This window comes from Stenella coeruleoalba (genome assembly GCF_951394435.1).
Source record: "Stenella coeruleoalba genome assembly, chromosome: 2".
In the NCBI taxonomy this organism is placed as follows: domain Eukaryota; kingdom Metazoa; phylum Chordata; class Mammalia; order Artiodactyla; family Delphinidae; genus Stenella; species Stenella coeruleoalba.
This window is the reverse complement of record NC_137147.1, coordinates 138,920,014-138,941,240: the sequence shown is the minus strand read 5'-3', so window position 1 is coordinate 138,941,240 and position 21,227 is coordinate 138,920,014. Positions and strand designations below refer to the sequence as shown.

General features: G+C 50.3%; 1 protein-coding gene across 3 annotated transcripts in view; it reads left to right on the top strand.

Moving 5' to 3' along the window:
- The window catches only part of CORO2B (coronin 2B), a 218,229-nt gene that overhangs the window by 127,157 nt on the left and 69,845 nt on the right, over nucleotides 1–21,227 (top strand). For all 3 annotated transcript variants that reach the window (XM_079912102.1, XM_079912103.1, XM_079912101.1), the window contains one exon: nucleotides 20,088–20,288. In XM_079912102.1, the coding sequence (XP_079768228.1) occupies nucleotides 20,088–20,288 (201 nt within the window). The remainder of the gene's footprint in view (nucleotides 1–20,087; nucleotides 20,289–21,227) is intronic.

Here is a 21,227-nt window from a genome sequence, read left to right as displayed (position 1 = left end):
AAGGCCCCAAGCGGGCAGGAGCTGTGTCTTATTCATTCACTATTCAATTAACAAGCATTCATTAAGCCTCTACTGTACAAAAGGCCCTGCGGGGGATACAGATATTACAGACCTGGTCCCTGCTCTCCAGAAGCCTATAGTCAAAAAGACATTTGGCCTCTTTGTGCTGTGAATCTAAAACAGTAGGCAAAATACGGGTGGGGCTGGGCTAGAAATATAAAGTGTTATAGGAGCAGAAGGGAAAGGGGTTGATCCGACTGGGAGATCTAGAAAGGCTTCCTGGAGGAAGGAGCATATGCACTGGGCCTCAGAGATGGTCTTAGGTGTCTTAGTTATCATTTGCTGAGTTGGATCTTGCAGGGGCAGCTTGGTCTCCCTCCATCTGCTTCCCTATCCCGCAGGCCCCTGGGCGCCCCCTGCTTACCCACACCACCCAACCTCCCCCTGTTGGAGGCAACTTGATTTGCTCTGTGTCTGAGGTACCACCAGTTCAATGAGGCTCGGTGCCAAGGGAGTTTATTCATCCTCTCCTTTGTACCCCAAATCTTCTCTCCCTGCCCCCAAACTGGAAACCCAGCAGGAAACCTTCTCCAAAGAGTGCCAAGAATCCCACCCACCACCAAAACACAGCAACATCAGTGCTGGAGGGAGGGAGAAGAAGAAAGGGCCGCTTGATTTCGGTGGGCACTTTGCATATATTAGTAATAATGATGATGAACATTCAACAATAATGCTACATTAGCATAATGACCGTATATTGAGTGCCTTCTGTGTGCCAAGCACTCTGCATGTGTTTTCTCATTTAGTTCCCACAATAGGCATCGATGCCCCACAGCCTACTTGTTAAGCACACACCCAGTGGAGCTGGAAGGCCTGGGTTTGAATCCCTGCTGTACCTCTTCCTGAGGTGACCTTGGGCAAGTTACTGAACCCCTGTACCTCAGTTTCCTCTCCTCAATTAGGGGAAGATAATAGTACCTACCTCACCGGGGTGCTCTGAGGATGAATTAATATTGTGATATGCTTAGGACTACAGTACCTGGCACACAGCAAGTCCTACACATTGTCAAAAACATTAAAACCTGCAACATATCGCCCTACCCATGTTATAGACAAAGAAACAGCAACTGCTGAGTCAAAGGATTTTACCGTAGCTGCATGTATTGATCACATGGTATGTGTCAGGTGATGATGTAAGCATTTTACATGCATTTTCTCAGTTAATCCTCACATCAAACCCATGAGGAAGCACCAGTATTATCTCCACTTGACCTGCAGACAAGGCCCTGAGAAGTAAAGCAACTTATCCGTGACAGTAGCTTGTTAGTGGTAGAAAAGGGCCTCTAACCAGGGTGGGATGCTAACACAAGGACGCCTGTGTCTCCAGCGACAGCTGTGTGATTCACCTCCAGGCAGGACAGGGAGGAATGAATTGGAACTGGGTGGCAGAGGTGCTATGACTTTAACTTGTGTTAGCAGAGGGGAGCCCCGCAGGGAGCGCTGAGTGAGCCATGGGATTGTGCTGGAGAGTACTGCAGAACCTTGGTCTTGGTGTTCTGGAAAGTTGTTGCCCCCGGAACTGGGACGCTCCCTAACGAAAAGTTCTAGGGTGGTCAGTGTCCGAGAATAGCATTTAGGTCAGAAACACAGGAGGCTGATTGGAGAGGCTCCATGCATGGCCGCCACAGACAGTTGTGTGTGTTGTGCCCTGCACAAGTGCACCCGGCAAAGGAGCACCTGGGGCTGCAGTCCAGCCCGTGTTCCACTTATCAAGCTGTGGGCTCTAGCCTGGAGCTGTGTCTGCCCAGAAGAAGAGGCATCTTTGTCTATTCTCACCAAAGCACCATACAGACGGGGGTGGTCCTGACTCCATGGATTTTGTCAATAGAGAAACTGTATCTGCAGAGGTGAGACTGCAGAGGCCAGATGCCGCCAGTGGGTTGGCACTCAGGGAACCAGAGTGACCTGGGAGGACTGAAGCAAAGAACCCATCCTGTGGGCCAGGACTGGGATGCAATGATGTGTGTGAAAAGGTTGAGCACCCAGCAACTTCAAGGGCTTAGTGATGTGCTCATGAAGTAGACGGGGGACCAGCAGAAGGGTCAGTGATGGGAGCAGCCTCGGTGGGGATCGGGTCAGGCGCATTGGGATGGGGCTGAAGAAGATGCTAATTGAGAACCCTGACCCTGTGACCGTGACCCCAACTCACAGTGGAATCAAGGAGCTTGGGCTCTTGAACCAGCTGTGTGTGTGTGTAACATGAGAGAAAGGAGAAGGTACTTCAGAAACCAAGAACCCCATAAGGACAATGGGAGGGTCCTCTGCCGAAGGCACCCCCGCCCTTTAGGACCTGCTCGGCGTCTTTGTTTTGTCACCGCACTGCCATCATGTTGGAAGGGAAAGGCAGGGTGCTGGTGTTTGCTCATCACCCCCCAGGCACTGTGCCAGATGTTTAACATACATAACCTCATTTTCATCTTCACCCTTCCTCATGGTTTCTGTAGTAATGACAGCATTCAGTGGAATAAAGAAGAAGAGGGGGGATGGGGGAAACCTCTTTTCAAGCCTTAACAGTGTTGTTGGGGAGGTGCCGTGTGTTGTGGTTGTGTAGCAACGGGCAGTATGAATCTGATTATCGCTTTTTTCCCCCAGCGGTCGTCATTATTAACCCCCGAGCTGTGCAACTTTTCCCACAAGTGCACAGAAGACAGAGGGGGCTGCGTCAGACCACCCGGAGGAGCTCCACTGGGAGAGGAGAGAAAACCTGGAAAGGGAATGGAGGGACCTTGGTTTCCTTTGCCGTCTGGCAGGGGTGGGCATGCCAGGCATGAGTGGGGCTGTGTGGTATCCAGGTCTCCTCATAATCTCTAGGTTCTTGGCTGTGGGAGCAGAGCCTCTGAGACATGGAGACCTCATGGAAGCAGGTCACGGGCAATGGCCAAAGACCGAGGCATCTGCTACCCCTGCCCTTTCTGCTTCATCTCTATCAGTTGGGATGCTTTTGGCTGTAAGTAACAAAAGTCAATTAAGAGTGACTCAAGCTGTAGGCATATTTACGATTTATTGAACAAGAGGCCTGGAGGGAGGAGGTCTAGGGTTGGTTTTGTGGCTCAGCAGTGTCATTAAGAACACAGGCTTTTTCTGTTCTTCTGGTCGCGTCTTCATCATGTTAGCTCTTGATCCTGGGCTTGTCACCTCATGGGCCCAAGATGGCTGCCACAGCTCCAGGCTTTACATTCTCAAATGCAAACAAAGGCCGGAAGCAGTGTATCAGCCAGTTTGTCAAGAAAGAGTTTTTCTTAAGTCTCTCTTCTTTTATTAATGAGAAAAAAACTTTCCCAGAAGTCCCCCACAAAACTGGGTCATAGGGTCTCTCCTAAGTGTGAGGGATCCCTAAGTGTGAGTATCCCTCCTGTAGTGGAGGTGGGTGGAAAGGGGTGGGGATGGCTGGTATGTAGCCAGTCAGGACAGCTGCCGCACCTCCCTTTTCCAAGCACTTGTCCCGTTGCTCCCAGGGAACACCCAGATGGCAGAGTCACGGAACGGTTAAAGTTGTGCTTGGCTCCCTCCCTCCAGCCCCTCAGAAGCCGGTCACTTACCCGACAGCTGGCTGTTGACTGTATGTGCAGGACACTCTGAAAGAGACCAAGAGGCTGGAAACTGCCCAGAGGAATAGGTATTGTGTTTCTCCATTTTTACAGTTGAGAATGCATGTTCTGAAAAGCTAATGAACTTGTCCAAAGTATGGTACGTCCCTAGTAAGCGGTGGTACTAGGATTTAAACCCAGGTCTGTCTGATATCAGAGTTCCTGCTCTTTCCAGCCTTCAAAGCTGGCATGGGGGCCCAGCTTACAGCCTTCCTGAGCCTTCTTTCTGCATGTAAAGAGAACAGATCAGACCATGAAGTGTACACCGAGTGCCCACTGGGAGCTGCAGCTAGGAAATGCTGCAGGTGCTTAGGAAGGGCGAGTCCCCAGGGACGGGGTGGTCAGAGACCCACTGGAGCCAATTCATTAGCCCCTTGACACGGCCAGCCACACCAGAGAAAGTCCTGACACACCCTTACAAGGGGAGTCGCTTCTCCTGAGCTGCCAGGGACAAGACGCTTCCGCTTGCCAGTGTAGACACTTGTCAGCGTAGACTGGTGGCTGGAATGGCTGAGGGCAGCTGCCCTAGGAGGGCCACATGTCCCTCTGCATTGCTGGAGTGAGATCTCTGTTGGTTGCTAGAAACAGACTCTCTCTGTTGACCATTACTAATGGAAGACAAGAGAGTGACCAGCAGGCAGGCTCCCCAGCTCCCAGGGCAGCCACAAGACATGGCATCAGAAGCCTGGGATGACGTTTCAGAGCTACAACTGCACGGGATCCCCCTGGTTATCTTGTTGTCTACTCAAGCCTGGCCTCTGTGGTTGTGATGGGAGCTCTCTCACTCTGCCTCCTGCTTCTGAGGCCACTTCTCCATTGTGAAGGGACCCGCAGGCAACCCCGCCCCCACATTGCATAACTCCAGGGGGCGCCATTCACTTGGTCAAGCTGTGCAGTGCACAGCCTTCATGGCTTTACGTGGCGGCCCTGACAACTTGGGTGTGCAAAGAATATACAGAGTCTTTTTTTTTTTTTTCAATTGAGGCATGGTTGATTTACAATGTGTTAGTTTCAGATGTACAGCAAAGTGATTCAGTTACACACACACACACACACACACACACACACACACACACACACATACATATATTCTTTTTCAGATTATTTTCCACTATAGGTTATTATAAGATACTGAATATAGTTCCCTGTGCTATATAGTAGGTCCTCGTTGTTTATTTTATATATAGTAGTGTGTACGACGATACAGCTTCTTTATTTTCTCTAAAGCTGATCTGATCCCATTTAAGAGCCCTACCTCGAAGGGTCACAGTGATAAAACACATTCATTCCTGTCCAGTGGAGTTGATCTGATTCAGTGATTTGCACAGTCCTGTGATGTAAAGACTCAGCCTCTTTGGGCTAATTTGGCTTCTGCTTGAGTAACTCCAAAGGCTCATCTTTCAGAGCTCCTCCTCTTCCGGCTCTTTTGTAAAATGGCATCTGGGCATGTAGACAGCCGGGGTGTCAGGGGGAGGGAGACCTCTGGCTCTGCGCCGGTCCTCAGACATGTCCTAGCTGACGTCCACTGAGGTGTGGCTGGTCTGTCCCATCCCAGGGCGTTCTTTGGGTATCTGCCACTGAAGTCTGCTGTGGACAGACTCGTGGTCCATTTTCCCTTGGCCCTGATGGCAGGGTCCATCCCCCGCTGGGCCTTTGTCTCACTATTCATCTTGCCCCAGGCCTGTCTTCCCCACAGCCTCTGCTGCAGTGCGCTTGCCTCTCACCGTGGCAAACTCCAGGTGGCCTGTGGCTCTTAGATTTTCCACCTCCTCCTCTGGGATGTGACGGGCCTGACTGCTGGGTTCTCTCCACCAGCCAAGAGCTGAAGGAGGCTCAAGAGTGCGTGCCCGGTCCTCTCTGTCTGACCATTCCCCTTGGCCATCTTAATTCTGAGAGCCACCTCTTATTTGGCCCAGGGCCATCCTGAGTAGTGGTCTCTCTCCTAGAATCCCAGTCAAGAAGCTGGAGAGAAACGCCTCCACCCTCTGCCCTCAGCACCACCCTCAACCTATGGGAGCACCACCCCGCTGAGATTCTGGCCCAGAGTATGGAAAATCAGGGCACACGTCTGAACCTGCACTTCCCTCTCTGCTTCCTTCCCCTCCTCAGTCTTTCCGTCTGCAAGGAGTGGGCTTTCATCTCCCTCTGGTGTCTGACCAGGACTTCTCTGCTGTCTGGTCAGCCAGGTGACATCCTTCATTTGCTATCAGGGGGAGATGGGAGTCAAGAAAAGCCTCTCAAGTCTGACTCTGGAGACTGTTGTGTGGCTGCAGATCCCATACTGGATGTCAGAACCTGAATTGTTCAGATTCCTGCTTGAACAGTCCTAACCCTTTCTGGGTGAACAGGTGCCGTTAAGAGGAAGAGAGGGAAGGTCCACGGTTAGAAAGTGCTAAAGAGTAAAAAAAGCACAGCGACATATCTAAAAAGTAAAAATGATGCTCTTCACACTTCTCTCTGCCCTTCTCTCTGTTGCCAACCACAGCCTCACATAGCTCACATTTAAACCCCAAGCCAGTCACCACGGAGTGTGGGTCCCTTCTACTGGGTAGAGCTCTGGAGCTGAGCTGGAGGTCCCCTGGGGACACAACACAGCCACCTAGAAGGAGGCTGTGTCCCTTGTGAGTTTGGGGAACAGAGGCTGTGCTAGGGGAATTGGCCAAAGATCCAGGAAGAGTCCGCTTTCCTTGCCGGGTCCTAAATTAACTAGTAGATTCTTTTCATAATGCAGTCGGTGAAAGGTAGAACATCACGAGATAGTCATCGGTCAGAGGGTTTTTCAAACAAAAGCCACACACACACAAACACACACACACACACACATCCCTTGGGGACAGTGCAGAGTAATCAATGCAGAGTTTGTCCCTGAGTAAGCTCTGTGCATGTGGCCTGGTGTCTGCTCACTGCCCCCTCTTGTACCCAATATGATTGACAGTAGCATAAAGGTTTTCAACCTTTCCTTTCTCATTTGAGCACTGAGAGATGGGCTGGCTTCCTCTGTTCTCTACAGAGATAGTGTGGCCCTCCCCTGTTGCCAATTTAGATAAGTTATCTCTTGGGAAGGAGAAGGCCCAAGCCACATTACACATTCCCTGAGGGACTGTTTAGCAGCCCATCTTCCCTGCATTTCCAGGCAACAGGGAGCCAAGGTCCTGGTCCATGAGGTGGATGGTCTGAGGGTCCCCTGCGTACAGGGACCAACAAGTAGAAGGGCTCCTCTGCAGTGCCCTGGGGAGGCCCATGGGATTCCACCTGTGGGCAGCTCCAATCACCCCCTTTCCTGGGGAGCACACTTGGCACATCGTTTTAGACCATAAACGTACGAGCCCTGCAGTGCCCCAGCTCGGGGACGCTCAGGTGATCAGATCCCATCGTGGGAAGGACCCCTGCATGGAGGGTGCACCCACCATGTGCCAGGGGCTGGGCCAGGTGCTCTCAGTATGGGATCCCAGCTCATCCTGAGAATCAGTCAGGGCGTTTCACGGGGGAGGAGCCTGAGGGGTGGCAGCTGGGGCTGGTGTGTCCCCAGCTCGCCCTTTAACCTCAACTATCAAACAACCGTTTTTTAAAAGAAAGTTGCTTAGCTTCGCCTACCAAGGGACCAGAGGGCCTTGAAGGAGGATGTGAGAAGTAGAGACCGCAGTGGAAAGAGAGTGGGCCTGGGAATCAGCCATCTTGGGCTGAATTCCGCCAGCCCTTATTGAGCAGTTACTCCAGGCCTGGTCTTGTGCTGGACAGTCCAGGAACGCAGAATAAAGCCCTCTAGGAATGCATAGCTCTTTGACTGACTTGCTGTACGGCAGGGCGGCTGTCAAAGGCCAATGGCAGGGCCTATACCACTTTGTAAGGTACAAATTGATTTATATAATAATTTTTATAATAACAATAGTAGTTCACAAAGCACTTTCACACACGTTATTATTTCATTGGTGCCTCACAACTGCCCTAGGAAAAAGGTGTGAATTATATCCATTTTACAGATGGACAAACTGAAACTCGGGGAGGTAAAGGGACTTCTGAAAGGTGAGAGCACCAGGGCTTCAAAGAGTGCAGCGCCCCTTGCAGTACAGCTCAGGGACTTACTTAGCTTCACATCACCTGGTGACTTGTTAGAAATGCATGTTCCCAGGCCCGCAGACTTCCTGAATCAGAAACTCTGGAGGTGGGGCCTAGCGATCTGTGTTTTAACAAGCTCATGGGGTGATTTTGATGCACGCAGATTCTGCAGGTTCTCCTTCAGTCCTGGGTGGGGCCTGGGATTCTGCATTTCTAACCAGCTCCCAGATGATGCCAGTGCTACTGGTCCACAGACAGTACACTGAATAACAGGGATCACCTGGGGAGCTTGGTTCAAATGCAGAGTCCCCAGCGCACTCCCAGAGAGTGTGATCCCGCAGGCCTGAAGTGGGTGGGGCCCAGGAACCTGAATTTCCACAAACACCCCAGATGATGCCTGGGGCTCACACTCTGAGGATCCCTGCTCTGGAGTTCAAGCTTGCAGGCATCCACCCCAGCCTCATTTTCAAAGGTTTTCCTCCTCCAGTCCCCACCTCCACTGGCCCTGAACCACCCATCTGATCTCCTGCCAAACTGTGGGTTAAGGGGTGCGAGTGGGAGGCCATCCCTGAGCCAGTGGGGCCCTCAGTTCCTCAAAATAGGTCAGGAGTCTGGCACAGACCAGGCGCAGTGGCTGCAAATAGAAACCATCTGTTGGGCCTGTGCTTTGGGCTCCACCGCCCCCTCCCTCCCTGGGCTGAGGAATACAGAACTCAGAATCCCAGTAGAAGGCGGGTACTTCCCAGGGTGGGGCCTGCCCACCCCAGACAGTCCCCCCAGGTCTACCTGCAGAGGAGAGGTGGCAGCACCATGTCCTGTCCCCTCACCCCCCATCCCTTTATCCCCCGCCCTCCCACAAGGAGGCTTGGTCATCAGGTGACCTTGCTGTGTGACCTTGGACAAGTCACTTCCTCTTTCTGGACCCAAGTCTGTGAAATGAAAGGCTAGATTTTAGTGGACCCAAGGGTCCTCTGCTGTGCTGGCAGGCTATGGTTCTATGAAAGCCTTTTTGTGTTAGGACCACATGTAAGAGAAGTTGGGCCCATAGGGAGGAACATATTTCCTTCTCCTTGCTTTCTGCCCAGGTGGGATCTTACAAGTTGGGATCTGGTCCTGCAGATCCCTACGAGGGGATGGGCAAGGTTTATGATGTGGGAGGGCCAAGGGAGTTTTTAGAGGCTTTAAGGGGAAGTGACAGGGTCACTCTTCCTTCTTCCTGTCCTCTTATTCCTTTACTCATTCACATATTTAGTAAACATTCATCAATACTATATTAAGCCTAATGGTAAGGCCTGGAAAAATGGAGAAGAATGAGACATAGTTGCTGCCCTCGCTAACATCCAGTGCGACTGGGGAGCAGACGTGTAAAGTAAGAGACCCTGGTGTCAGGTCGGAGCTCAGATCCCAGTTACTCCACTTAAGTGACTTTGAACAAGCCCAGTTTCACCTGTAAATGGGGATAATAGTTGTATCTTTACCTCAGGGTTATTATAAGGATTACAGGATGTAATGAATGTAAAATATTTGGGTCACAGTAAGCGCTTAATAAATGTAGGCTATGGTTATTAGCGTGATGAGCCAGAAAAAGGGAACACAGGACAGAATCTGGGGACTTCAGAATCTGGGATCTGCCCAGCTCAGGAGCCATCTCAGGGGAGATGGGAAGCTTTCCTGAAGAGCTTGGAGCAGAGGAGGCTGGAAGCCTTCTCACGTGTCCAGTCCTGCTCAGCAGAACAGGAAAGGCTGCAGGGATTCAGGGCAGAAGCCTGCTGCAGGAATAGACTCCATATCTGGCTGGACTTGCGTCGGGTGATGGGCAGAGTGCAGCATCCATGGGTGCCAGATCTGAATCCTCCATCTGTCTGTTGAGAAGATGCCATCCCAGCCGCGCCTGACTTTGATCTACTCCCTGATGGTCTAAGGGAGGCAAGATGGAACATGACAGAGGGGAGGAATCCCTATTTCATGGTTGAGAAGACTAAGGGGCTTGCCCAAGAGGCTCTGTGAGTTGGCGTGGAACCTGAGAATTGCACATCTGCTAAGGATGGAGAGAAAGTCAGTGGGGTGACTCCAGATCCTGACCTTCTGTGGTCCCTGTGCATCCCAGCCAGGAGCTCCCAGGTGTGGACGTTGAGTTGGATTCCTTTCCTCTAGGATGTGACTTTGGGGGGCTAATTGATATTCTACCAGCGCCATGCAATAGAACTGTCTGCAATGATGGAAATGATTTGTAATCTGTGCTGTTCAATATGGTAGTGGGTCAGTGGGTCAGCTTCCTCCGTCTTGCATCCCTGCTGAGATCAGCTGTGCCACGGGGTACAGGGACTTCAGAGGCAGACCCTCAAGGGACTCCTGGATCCCTGGAGGCCCAAACCCAGCGGATTCTGCAGTCAGAGAGCATTTAAGCAAGAACACTTGTGGTCCAGCTTTTTCATGCTGGGTATTTCTTTTTTCTTTTTTTTTTGTTTTTTGTGGTACGCGGGCCTCTCACTGTTGTGGCCTCTCCCGTTGCGGAGCACAGGCTCCGGACGCACAGACTCAGCGGCCACGGCTCACGGGCCCAGCCACTCCGCGGCATGTGGGATCCTCCCGGACTGGGGCACGAACCCACATCCCCCACATCGGCAGGCGGACTCCCAACCTCTGTGCCACCAGGGAAGCCCATGCTGGGTATCTCTTGAATGGCTACAAGATCTTCTCAGAAGTCCTGGTAGCCAGTGAGAACCCAGTAAGACCATTACATGGCAGAGCTAGAGGGTAGGCCATCTGGCCCAAATACCTCCTGTGAGAGAAGAAGGAGGGATCTGCCTGAGGGTCCTTAGTGAGTTAGTGGCTGAGCCAGCTGGAACGTGGGTTTCTGGCACCTTTCCTCACACCAGAGGTTCTCAAATTGGGTTCCACGGTGCAGTCCCAGGACCACTGCTTGAAGGTACTCCCAGTTTCCTGCTAGATTTGAATGCAAACATCTCCAACTTTGCCCATTTTACATTTTGGAGTTCTGAGTAATATGTTATTTAGAGAAAGTGTTCTGCTAAAAAGATCCTAGCCTTTCATTTCACAGAGGAGGAGACTGAAGTGAAGAGTCCGTCAGTAATTACTGCCTGACCTGACACGCTTCTCAAGACCCCAGGCTGATCCACTTCTGCTCCCTTCAGTTTGGGAACATGCGCTGTATCCCTCCCATGTGTCCAGCCCTGGGCTCTGGAAAGCAGGTCTGACTCAGAGTGGGAGGAGGACCAGTTGACCAGCGGTCGCTCGTGAACCCAGAATGTTGTGGGAGAATTCACTGGAGGTATTGATGATAGTATCTGTCGTTCGGCACACCTTTTGCAAAGCCCCGTCCCCAGTGTTCTCATGTCCCATCCTGATAGGGATTCCACGGCATAGGTGTGGCTGATACCCACATGTCACCAAAAAGGACACCAAGCCTAGAGAAAGAAGATGCCTTATCCCAGGTCACACAGGTAGTGAACCAAACAAGACTAAAAATGTCAGCCTTTCTCTGACAGCACGTGGACAGGGAGTGGCTCTCCCACAGATCCTGGCGGGCTGCCCCATGAGAACAAGTGTCCAGTGTCCACCAGGGCAGATCCTGAGGCCTCCTGGGCTCCCCAGCTGACAGCTCTCCCCAAGGATGTAGCCATGAGCTCCGCCCGTCCCCTGAGTCAGAGACGGGAACAAAAACTGCCCTCGTACATTTTTTTGTGTTCCGGTTACAGGACTGAGTTTTAGCCATCGTCATCTAGAAAGTGCACCCGCTGGCCACAATAAATCATTTTTAGGATTGGAGGACAGGATACAATTTGTCTCCACCTGGAGTGTACACAGAGATTATCTCAGAGGAGAAAAAAGCCTGCTTCCATTTCTTGAGAGGCTATAAGGGCCGTTCAGCTGCAAAATGAACACTTCCTCCTTCCGGGCCCTCCCCTTCTCAGAGGGACACCAGGATGGCCCCGGGCCCAGGGAGAGGCCGCCAGGGAGCAGGCCCAGCAGCCACGCACATCTGGAGGCCAGAGCCTTTCCCTCCCTCTTCCTGACCCTCAGCCCAGCTCAGCCCCCTCCTTCTCCTGCCAGAGCTTGGCCCTCCCCAAGTAAACACTTAATTGAGGTCAGAGTTTCTCCCTTACAGGAGAAGAGGGGAGGGTAGAACTAGTGTGTGATGAGCACGGCCTCCCCACCCCACCTCCGTGCCAGACACCTTGCCAGGCATTTAGCATTTGGTCACTTCATTGCATCCAGTGAGCTGGATAACGTTATTCGAATTTTACAGGTAAAGAAACTGATGCTCAGAGAAGTTGAGTAACTAGTCTGAAGTCACACAGCTAGCAAATAACAGCCAAGATAGAAACCTTTGGATTCTTTCTGACTCCTCCAAACCCTGCTTCCTATACAGTTTCTTTACACTTTTGTGTAGTGCCCTGTACTGTATGGAACAAGTAGGGAGAAGTAAGAGCTTGGGTGGAGAGGCTGGAAGAGGAGAGATGTGTACTATGTTGGAAAGAACAGTAAACTAAGAATCAGAATTTCCTTTTTTTTTTTTTTTTAGCTTTTTATCCAAATATCTCATTTAATGCTTATTACAACTTATTGGGCAGTTAACATAATTGTTTCCATCTTATAGCTACAGAAGCAGAGATTTAGATCAGTTTAGAAACTTGACCAGAGGGACTTTGCCATTAAGTGGTAGAACAAGGACCTGAGGCCACCCAAGTCTTTTTTTGTTTGGTTTGGTTTTTCAACATTATTTTATTTTATTTATTTATTTTATCATTTACTTTTTACTTTTTTATTTTTTAATTTTCATTTATTTATTTAATACAGCAGGTTCTTATTAGTTATCTATTTTATAAATGTTAGTATATGTATGTCAATCCTAACCTCCCAATTCATCCCCACCCACCCCACCACTTTCCCCACTTGGTGTCCATACGTTTGTTCTCTACATCTGTGTCTCTATTTCTGCCTTGCAAACCGGTTCATCTGTACCATTCTTCTAGATTCCACATATATGAGTTAATATACGATATTTATTTTTCTCTTTCTGACTTACTTCACTCTGTGTGACAGTCTCTAGGTCCTTCCACGTCTCTACAAATGACCCAGTTTTGTTCCTTTTTATGGCTGAGTAATATTCCATTGTACATATGTACCATATCTTCTTTATGCATTCATCTGTTGATGGGCACTTAAGTTGCTTCCATGACCTGGCTATTGTAAATAGTGCTACAATGAACATTGGACTGCATGTGTCTTTTCGAATTATGGTTTTCTCTGGATATATGCACAGTAGTGGGATTGCTGGGTCATATGGTAATTCTATTTTTAGTGTTTTAAGGAACCTCCATACTGTTCTCCATAGTGGCTGTGTCAGTTTACATTCCCACCAGCAGTGCAAGAGGGTTCCCTTTTCTCCACACCCTCTCCAGCATTTGTTGTTTGTAGATTTTCTGATGATGCCCATTCTAACTGGTGTGAGTTGATACCTCATTATAGTTTTGATTTGCATTTCTCTAATAATTAGTAATGTTGAGCAGGTGTTCATGTGCTTGTTGGCCATCTGTATATCTTCTTTGGAGAAATGTCTATTTAGGTCTTCTGCCCATTTTTGGATTGGGTTGTTTTTTTGTTATTGAGCTGCATGAGCTGCTTATATGTTTTGGAGATTTATCCTTTGTCAGTTGCTTCATTGGCAAATATTTTCTCCCATTCTGAGGGTTGTCTTTTTGTCTTGTTTAGGGTTTCCTTTGCTGTGCAAAAGATTTGAAGTTTCATTAGGTCCCATTTGTTTATTTTTGTTTTTATTTCCATTTCTCTAGGAGGTGAGTCAAAAGGGATCTTGCTGTGATTTATGCCATAGAGTGCTCTGCCTATGTTTTCCTCTAAGAGTTTGATGGTGTCTGGCCTTACATTTAGGTCTTTAATCCATTTTGAGTTTATTTTTGTGTATGGTGTTAGGGAGTGTTCTAATTTCATTCTTTTACTTTAGCTGTCCAGTTTTCCCAGCACCACTTACTGAAGAGGCTGTTTTTTCTTCCCTGTATATTCTTGCCTCCTTTGTCATAGATTAGTTGACCATAGGTGCATGGGTTTATCTCTGGACTTTCTATCCTGTTCCATTGATCTATATTTGTTTTTGTGCCGGCACCATATTGTCTTGGTTACTATAGCTTTGTAGTATAGTCTGAAGTCAGGGAGTCTGATTCCTCCAGCTCCGTTTTTTTCCCTCAAGATTGCTTTGGCTATTCAGGGTCTTTTGTGTCTCCATACAAATTTTAAGATTTTTTTGTTCTAGTTCTGTAAAAAATGCCATTGGTAGTTTGATAGGGATTGCATTGAATCTGTAGATTGCTTTCACCCAAGTCTTTTGAAGAGTCAGAACGTCTTGACTGAGGTCTTGTCTCTGCCACTTTCACCGCGTGTGACTTTGGGCCAGTCTCTCAACCTCTCCGAGCCTCAAATTAGTCACACATGTACCGAATATTTTCAATGGGACTGTAGTATCTGTCCAGCTCTGCGCACTGGACAGCTGCGGCTGGGGGCAAATGAGGTGATGTTGAGGTGGCGGCTGGGGAGCGTCATGGAATTGGTCGCCTTGCTGATACTGCGCTGTCAGTGGTAAGGGACTCATTAAGCCCCAGCCTGAAGGGTGTACTGAGTTCACGAGGCCTTGGCATCCCGGTGACAAGGAGGCCAGAGGAGATGAGGCTGAGTGACCGGAAGGACAAACACTACAAGGAAGGGCTTGGGCCCAGAAGCCCTAATGGGGTGAGAGTAATGACCAGGCCCTCATCCCGAGGCCAGGAGTGGGGTATCCGCTCAAAACTCAAAACTTCAGTAAACTGAAGTCACAGCCCTGGGGTGAGGTTCACCCTGTCGCCTCCAAGGAACTGGGAAGTTGTGCCTGAACTTGGCCCTTGCCCTCCCAGCATACCAAGAGAGTATTCAACCAGGGTCACTGGGAGGCTCTTATAGACAGGAATCCAGCGCCAGGCCTGGGGTGGAGGGCGGCTGTGCAGGGGCCAGTAGGAGTTGGATGATCGCCTAACTTACAATCTAGTAACGGGAGAGAGAAAACATACGTACCTTGAAATAAGTGACCGTGCAGTAATCTGCAATGTGGGAAGGCCTAGGGGGAGATGACAATTGCCATGAGAGCCGTTGTCCTTCCTTGTCACAGCAACGCAGCCGGGGAGGCGTTATGATCCCTGTTTTACAGAGAAGAAATGTCACTGGCCAGGGTGTCCTGTTTGTTGCTCTCTGACCCCAGCACGCCTCTCTTTGCAACACAATGTTTTTAATAAAGTAGAGGAACCGTATTATTTGGGGGCTGGAAGGCCATCTAGTCCCATCTGTTGTTCCACACTGCCCTTAACCCAGAGATCATCCACCTCAATCTTGAACCCTTCCAGGGATGGGAAGCTCATTATCTATCATGATAACTTCCCTTTCCAACTCAGGCAGCTCTAACCATTAAGAAAGTCCTTCCTTTTAGGGAACTCAAATGTGTCTCAGTCTTGTGCTGATTGCTCCTGTAAGGTTCATAGAGAGTGTCCTACCCTCACTAGAACTAGCAGGGAGGAATCCACCAGGATCTGGGCTGAGCTTGAGGGCAAGGGGCAAAGGGCCAGATTTTCAGGTGACCTCTTGGCTGCCACACTGATTTCCCTGTGAGGTCTGGGTGGCTCTTTCAGTCCCAGCCTCAGCGTGGCCTCCTCTCTCTGCAGAATAGGGAGGAGGCTTTTCTGTTCCCTGCCTGCACACCCGTGCATCTGACCTCAGAATGAAGTCAGCCCCTTGGTAAGCACAGGAGGAAAGGTCAGAACTCTGGGGCCTCCAGATGCTCCACTTTGGCCCACAGTGTGTGCGGTGCCTGATCTGACCTCCCAGGTCCTCTAGCTGTCTGTCCACCACCCTCCAGAGCAAACACTCGGCACTGGTCAGCTGGCCCCCTCACTGCCGCCAGCCAGGCCAGGTACATGTTCACAAGTTCCCTCTGTCCCTTCTTCCCTATCCTCACCCCGCCCAAGCCAGGGATTAACAACAGGGGCATCTTTAATGTGAATTGAATCAAGGCTTTACATCTGACTCCTAAAGTTTATAGAGAATCCAGGAATAACTTTGAAGAGACCACAAAGCAACATGAGACAAATCGCTAGAACATTTTCTTTTTTTACTTTATTTTTGGCTGCGTTGTGTCTTCGTTGCTGCACGCGGGCTTTCTCTAGTTGCAGTGAGCGGGGGCTACTCTTTGTTGCGGTGCACGAGCTTCTCGTTGTGGTGGCTTCTCTTGTTGCGGAGCACGGACTCTAGGCGCGCGGGCTCAGTAGTTGTGGCACACAGGCTCAGTAGTTGTGGCTTGCAGGCTCTAGAGAACAGGCTCAGTAGTTGTGGCACACGGGCTTAGCTGCTCCGCGGCATGTGGGATCTTCCCAGACCAGGGCTCGAACCCGTGTCCCCTGCATTGGCAGGCGGATTCTTAACCACTGCACCACCAGGGAAGCCCCTAGAACATTTTCTAAGACAACTGATTTGATGTCTTTAAGAAGTCAGTGTCACTAAAAAAAAAAAAGTGATGGGAGTGTTCTAGATTTAAAGGAGTCAAAAGAGAGATCACAACCAAATGAAATACATGGGAGCAACACAGCTCCCAATCCTGGTTCAAAATATGGAATAGCTGTAAAAGGCATTTTGAAGAATTTTGAATATTGGCTGGGTATTAGACGGTATTGAAGAATTGTTGTTCATTTTCTTAGGAGTGGTAATAGTGATGTGCTCATGTAGGAAATCGTCCTCCTTTGTAGGAAATGTGTGCTGACTTAATAAAGGGGCAGGAGTCATCACGTTGGCAACTTCCTTTCAAACAATTACACAAAACTAAAAAAACCGAAAGAAGTAGGTACATAAAGGAACGTGTCAACATGTTAAGGATGATGAACCCAGGTGGTGGGTGATGATTGTACCACGCTCTCAACTATTTTTGCATTTTGAAGTATTTTATAAGAAGAAGTTGGAGAGAACATAATGTGGTCTGCAGAGTCAGAACAGGTTCCAGTGAATCCTGTGCCTGCTCACTGTCTGAACTTGGGCTGGGTCTGTTTCCCACCCTGTGCAACAAGGACAGTCATAGTTCCCACCTCGCAGGGGACTGTGCACAGTGCCCGGTGCTCTGTCAGTGTCCCGTGCTGGCAGATGGCCCCTCCTCCATGAAGCCCACCCTGACCCCCCCTTCCCTGACCTCTCACTACCATAAACTTGTCAAGCATCCATTTCATCTCTTCCGTTGGCTTGTAAGACATTTGAAAGTGGAGTCCGTGTCTGATGCTTTCCAGACACCTCTCAGTAGACTGGGCCCACGGGAGCAGCAGTGATATATTTTTGTTTGTTTGTTTGTTTGTTTTTGCGGTACGCGGGCCTCTCACTGTTGTGGCCTCTCCCGTTGCGGAGCACAGGCTCCGGATGCGCAGGCTCAGCGGCCATGGCTCACGGGCCCAGCCGCTCCGCGGCACGTGGGATCCTCCCGGACCGGGGCACGAACCCGTGTCCTCTGCATCGGCAGGCGGACTCTCAACCACTGCGCCACCAGGGAAGCCCAGCAGTGATATCTTATCTTGAATGAGACCTTGTACCTACATATCTCATTTTGACTCTTAAAGTAACCAGATAAAGTCAGGAATTATGGGTCTCATTTTAGAATATCTCAGGGAGGCAAAGTGTCTTCCCAAGGCTAGTAGGAGTTAGAATGGGGAGTGAAAACCCAGGACTGCAGACTCCCGGTCCAGCGCTCTGCCAGGCATGCTCACTGTGGCTTCAAGAGGAGTGAAGGTGCAGGCCCAGTGATAAGGGCCCCCTGGCCTCCTTCCCCCAGCCCTTCCAAAGATCCAGCGGAGAGGTCAGCCTCAGCCTACCAGCCAATGGGGAGAGGCCAGCGCCGGGCTTGCTGAGAGACGCTCTCTGTTTTTCCTAGGATGCAGGCTGGGGCTGATCCCCACAGAGTTCTCTCTGCTGGACCTTTGAGAGGGCAGTCAGATTCAAGTCAGGCCCTGAAGGCTAAGGTTGGGCTGGACAGAGAAGAGAGCGAAGGCATTCCAGGCCAGAACTGCACCAACAAGGAAAAAGAGGTTGGAATGAGCAGGCTCACCACCTCCTTTGTCTTCAGGGGGAACTGTGGAATCTAGAATGTTCTACCTGAAAGAGACAGAGTGATCTCCAATACTCCCATATCAGACAGAACTTCTGCCGGGACCATGTACCACCGAGACTGTATTTTTCATGCTGTATTTTTCTTTGAATTAATTCATTACTTTTAAACTTAGCTTTCTTAGCACTAATACCTGTGAAATCATGGACTTGGCATGCAAGTTATATTTTTTCTAATGCAAATTAAAAATAAATATGTAACTACTAAAATTTAAAACTTCATCTCTGTACCATGTAAAGGAACCATGAGTGACCGCCTGGGACCACACTCGGGGCATCACTGATATAATCCTGATGAGGAATCTGTCAGAAGAGGATAGTCTCAGGTCACACAGCCAGAAATGACCAACCAGGCTCCCATCCAGTGCACTTGCCTCTCCAGCAGGACTTTGTTCTGAACAGTCTTGGGCAGAACTCGGCAGAGAGGGGAGAAGGCAGGAGGAAAAGGGGTACAGAGTGGGCAGAGGCTGGGAGGTGGGGAGGAGTGGAGAGTAGGGCGGCTGGCCCTGCGGCGTGGAGAGTGGCCTGGGGGATTGGAGAAGGTGGGTGGAGGCCCAGAGAGCTGGCCGGAAGAGGGCTTGCCTGAAGAATCCCTGGGATTCTCCTCATTGGATCTGAACTTCTTCCTTCAATACAGAGGCCTTTGTGGCTGAGCTCCTGGCTTTATTTAAATCAGATGCAAAGTTTTGTTTTCAGTCAAATTCCCAGGGTTGGTTTCCTGATTCTGTGGTGGTATTTCCTTTTGTCTTCCGCCCCTTGGAAATTTCATCTGAAGAAATTTCTGTCCTGAGATGGGGTGGGAGACTCAAGGCATATCAGGAGATTTGGCAGGAAGGGGAGAGGATGGATAATGGCGAAGTCGGGCCAGAAGGATGTTCATTTAATAAAGCGCTTATTGAGCGCCTACTGAATGCCAGGCCCCGGCTGGGAACTTGCCATGGCTCATTGAGCTTGGCTGTGTGTCTGCCAGGAGAGCACCGACTTGAGCTCCCTCTGCCGTGACGCCCATTCGTAGGGCTTCCCCATAGGAGGCGCCATCCTACCACAAAGCTGAACTCCACGGTGGGCTGCCCATTCTGTCCTCCACACACCCCCACATGCACATCTGTGTGTCTGTGTTCTCCACTGTGCACAGCATGGGACACTCATGCAGTAGGTTGGACCCTGTGTCATGGTTGGTGGGTGGTGAGGGGTAGAGAGAGGTACCATTCCATCCTCTAGAACAGGGGCTCTCAAACTTTGGCATATTTCTGTCTCACTCTGGGGCAGGGAAGCTGGATTAAAATGCCTCTTTCTGGGCCCCATTCCCAAAATATTGGATTTAGTAGGTCTGGATTGGGACCCAGGAATCGACATTTCTAACAAATGATGTAGGAGGTTGAGAAACCTCCCCCATCCCGGATGATTTTGATACAGGTGATCTGTGGGCCACACACTGAGAAACCTTGCTCCAAAGGGTAATCTGGCATAAGGGTCTCAGATTTCCAATCAGGAGACCTGTGTTCATGACCCTACTCATTAGCTGTGTGGCCTTGGACAAATCACTTTACCTCTCTGGGCCTGGTGGTGATGATGATGATGCTTATAATGATGATGGTGATGATGTATAGGACGAAGAGATTTCTGAGGGTGCATTTGTGGGTTAGAAGCCCTAGAGAGAATCAGAGGAGCGTATGATAATGGGTGGTCATTTGCCTTGCTGCCCGTGAAGGGGCTGTCTTCCTCCCCCGCCCCTCATCATTAGAATTGTTCTCTCTCTTTGTGAACACCCAGCCTCCTCTGTCTGCACGTCCCATACTAAATTAAGCACAGTTTCTGACACACAAGAGGCAGCCCAGACATGTTATTGGATGGATGGTCTGCTCTATCACGTGGCACGTCCCTTGAGAGTGAAAGGATCCTCCATCCTTTCTGGAAGGTGGTGTGGACGTGTATACGGAAAGCAGGAAGTGTGTGGATGCCCTCATGCCAGTCTTTGCTCTTGTGGGACTTTATTGAAAGAGTAAGTCCTCCAGCACAGGGCCAGGCACCCGATTCTTGGAGGTTCCTTCCCCTCTCCCCGCATCCTGAGGGCAGGTACTGGGCCTTCCTCACCTCCTGCATCCCTGAGACCTCCCGCATGTGCCCAGCTCAGCCCTTCGGGAAGCAGTCCCCGGCCTGACCCTTGTCTCTTCTGGCCTCTCACAGATGTCCTGGCGTCCGCAATACCGCAGCTCCAAGTTCCGGAACGTCTACGGGAAGGTGGCCAACCGGGAGCACTGCTTCGACGGGATCCCCATCACCAAGAATGTGCATGATAACCATTTTTGCGCCGTCAACGCCCGCTTCCTGGCCATTGTCACTGAGAGCGCGGGAGGTGGCTCCTTCCTCGTCATCCCCCTGGAACAGGTAGGCACCCGTACCTCCGTAGGCCTGATTGCAGCCCCAGGGTGGAGAGAAGCCCTGCTTGGTCACTGTTGGGCCTGTTGCCCCTGTTTCTCTCTGACCCTCATCTTTTACTTTCTCATCGTGTGTCCAGTGGCTGTGCCTTCCCCAAGGCTTTCCCCGAGGGTCACCAGAGCAAGTGTAGGTGGGGGACCTGAGCAATATCCAAGGAGAGAACAAGTACATCCAGGAGACCTGAGATCTGTTCCCAGAACTTCCCCAACTTGGACAAATCACTTGCTTTGGGGTACATGGGGTTCCCATTAACCCCAAGGGACTGGATCGTCTGATCTCCAAGGCCAGACCCAACTCTACAATTCTGCATCCTGGGTGTCCTTTGGTTTGGAGCTGGAGGGGATAAAGACCCAGCATAGTCACACTGGGTGTCTGCAAAAATGACACACTCATTAAAAATAACATTTCAAACTCTTCATTGAGGGGCTAGAAATAATTTACCTTCTCCCTCATCCCCCACCTCCTCTCTAAAAGCTTCTTCCCTTCTGTGGCTGCCTTCGAGAATATAGCAAATTAAATGTGCGGAGCCTAGATCATGAAATTTTGCAGCTTTGCCATTCAGGCAGAGTCCCCGGAGGCCCGTGGGAGGTCACGTGCCTCCAGGAAAGTGCTCGCTGTCAGTCCCGCTTGTTTATGGCTGAGCTCTCCCTCCCCGGCCTGACTCATCACTCCCACCCTCCACCAAACTCGGGGAGAGGAGGAGGTACATGCCCAAGGAAGCCTCGAAACCCTCCATCAGCTGGTGGTGGAGGATGGATTTTTCCAGTCTCACCTGCCCACAGTGGGGGAGCACAGTTTTGGGAAAGCCTTAGGCCAGACCCTCCCTTCCACTAAAGGGGGCAGCTGCGGTGACAGGGACTCAGAGCCTGATACATAGAGAGGTCGGAG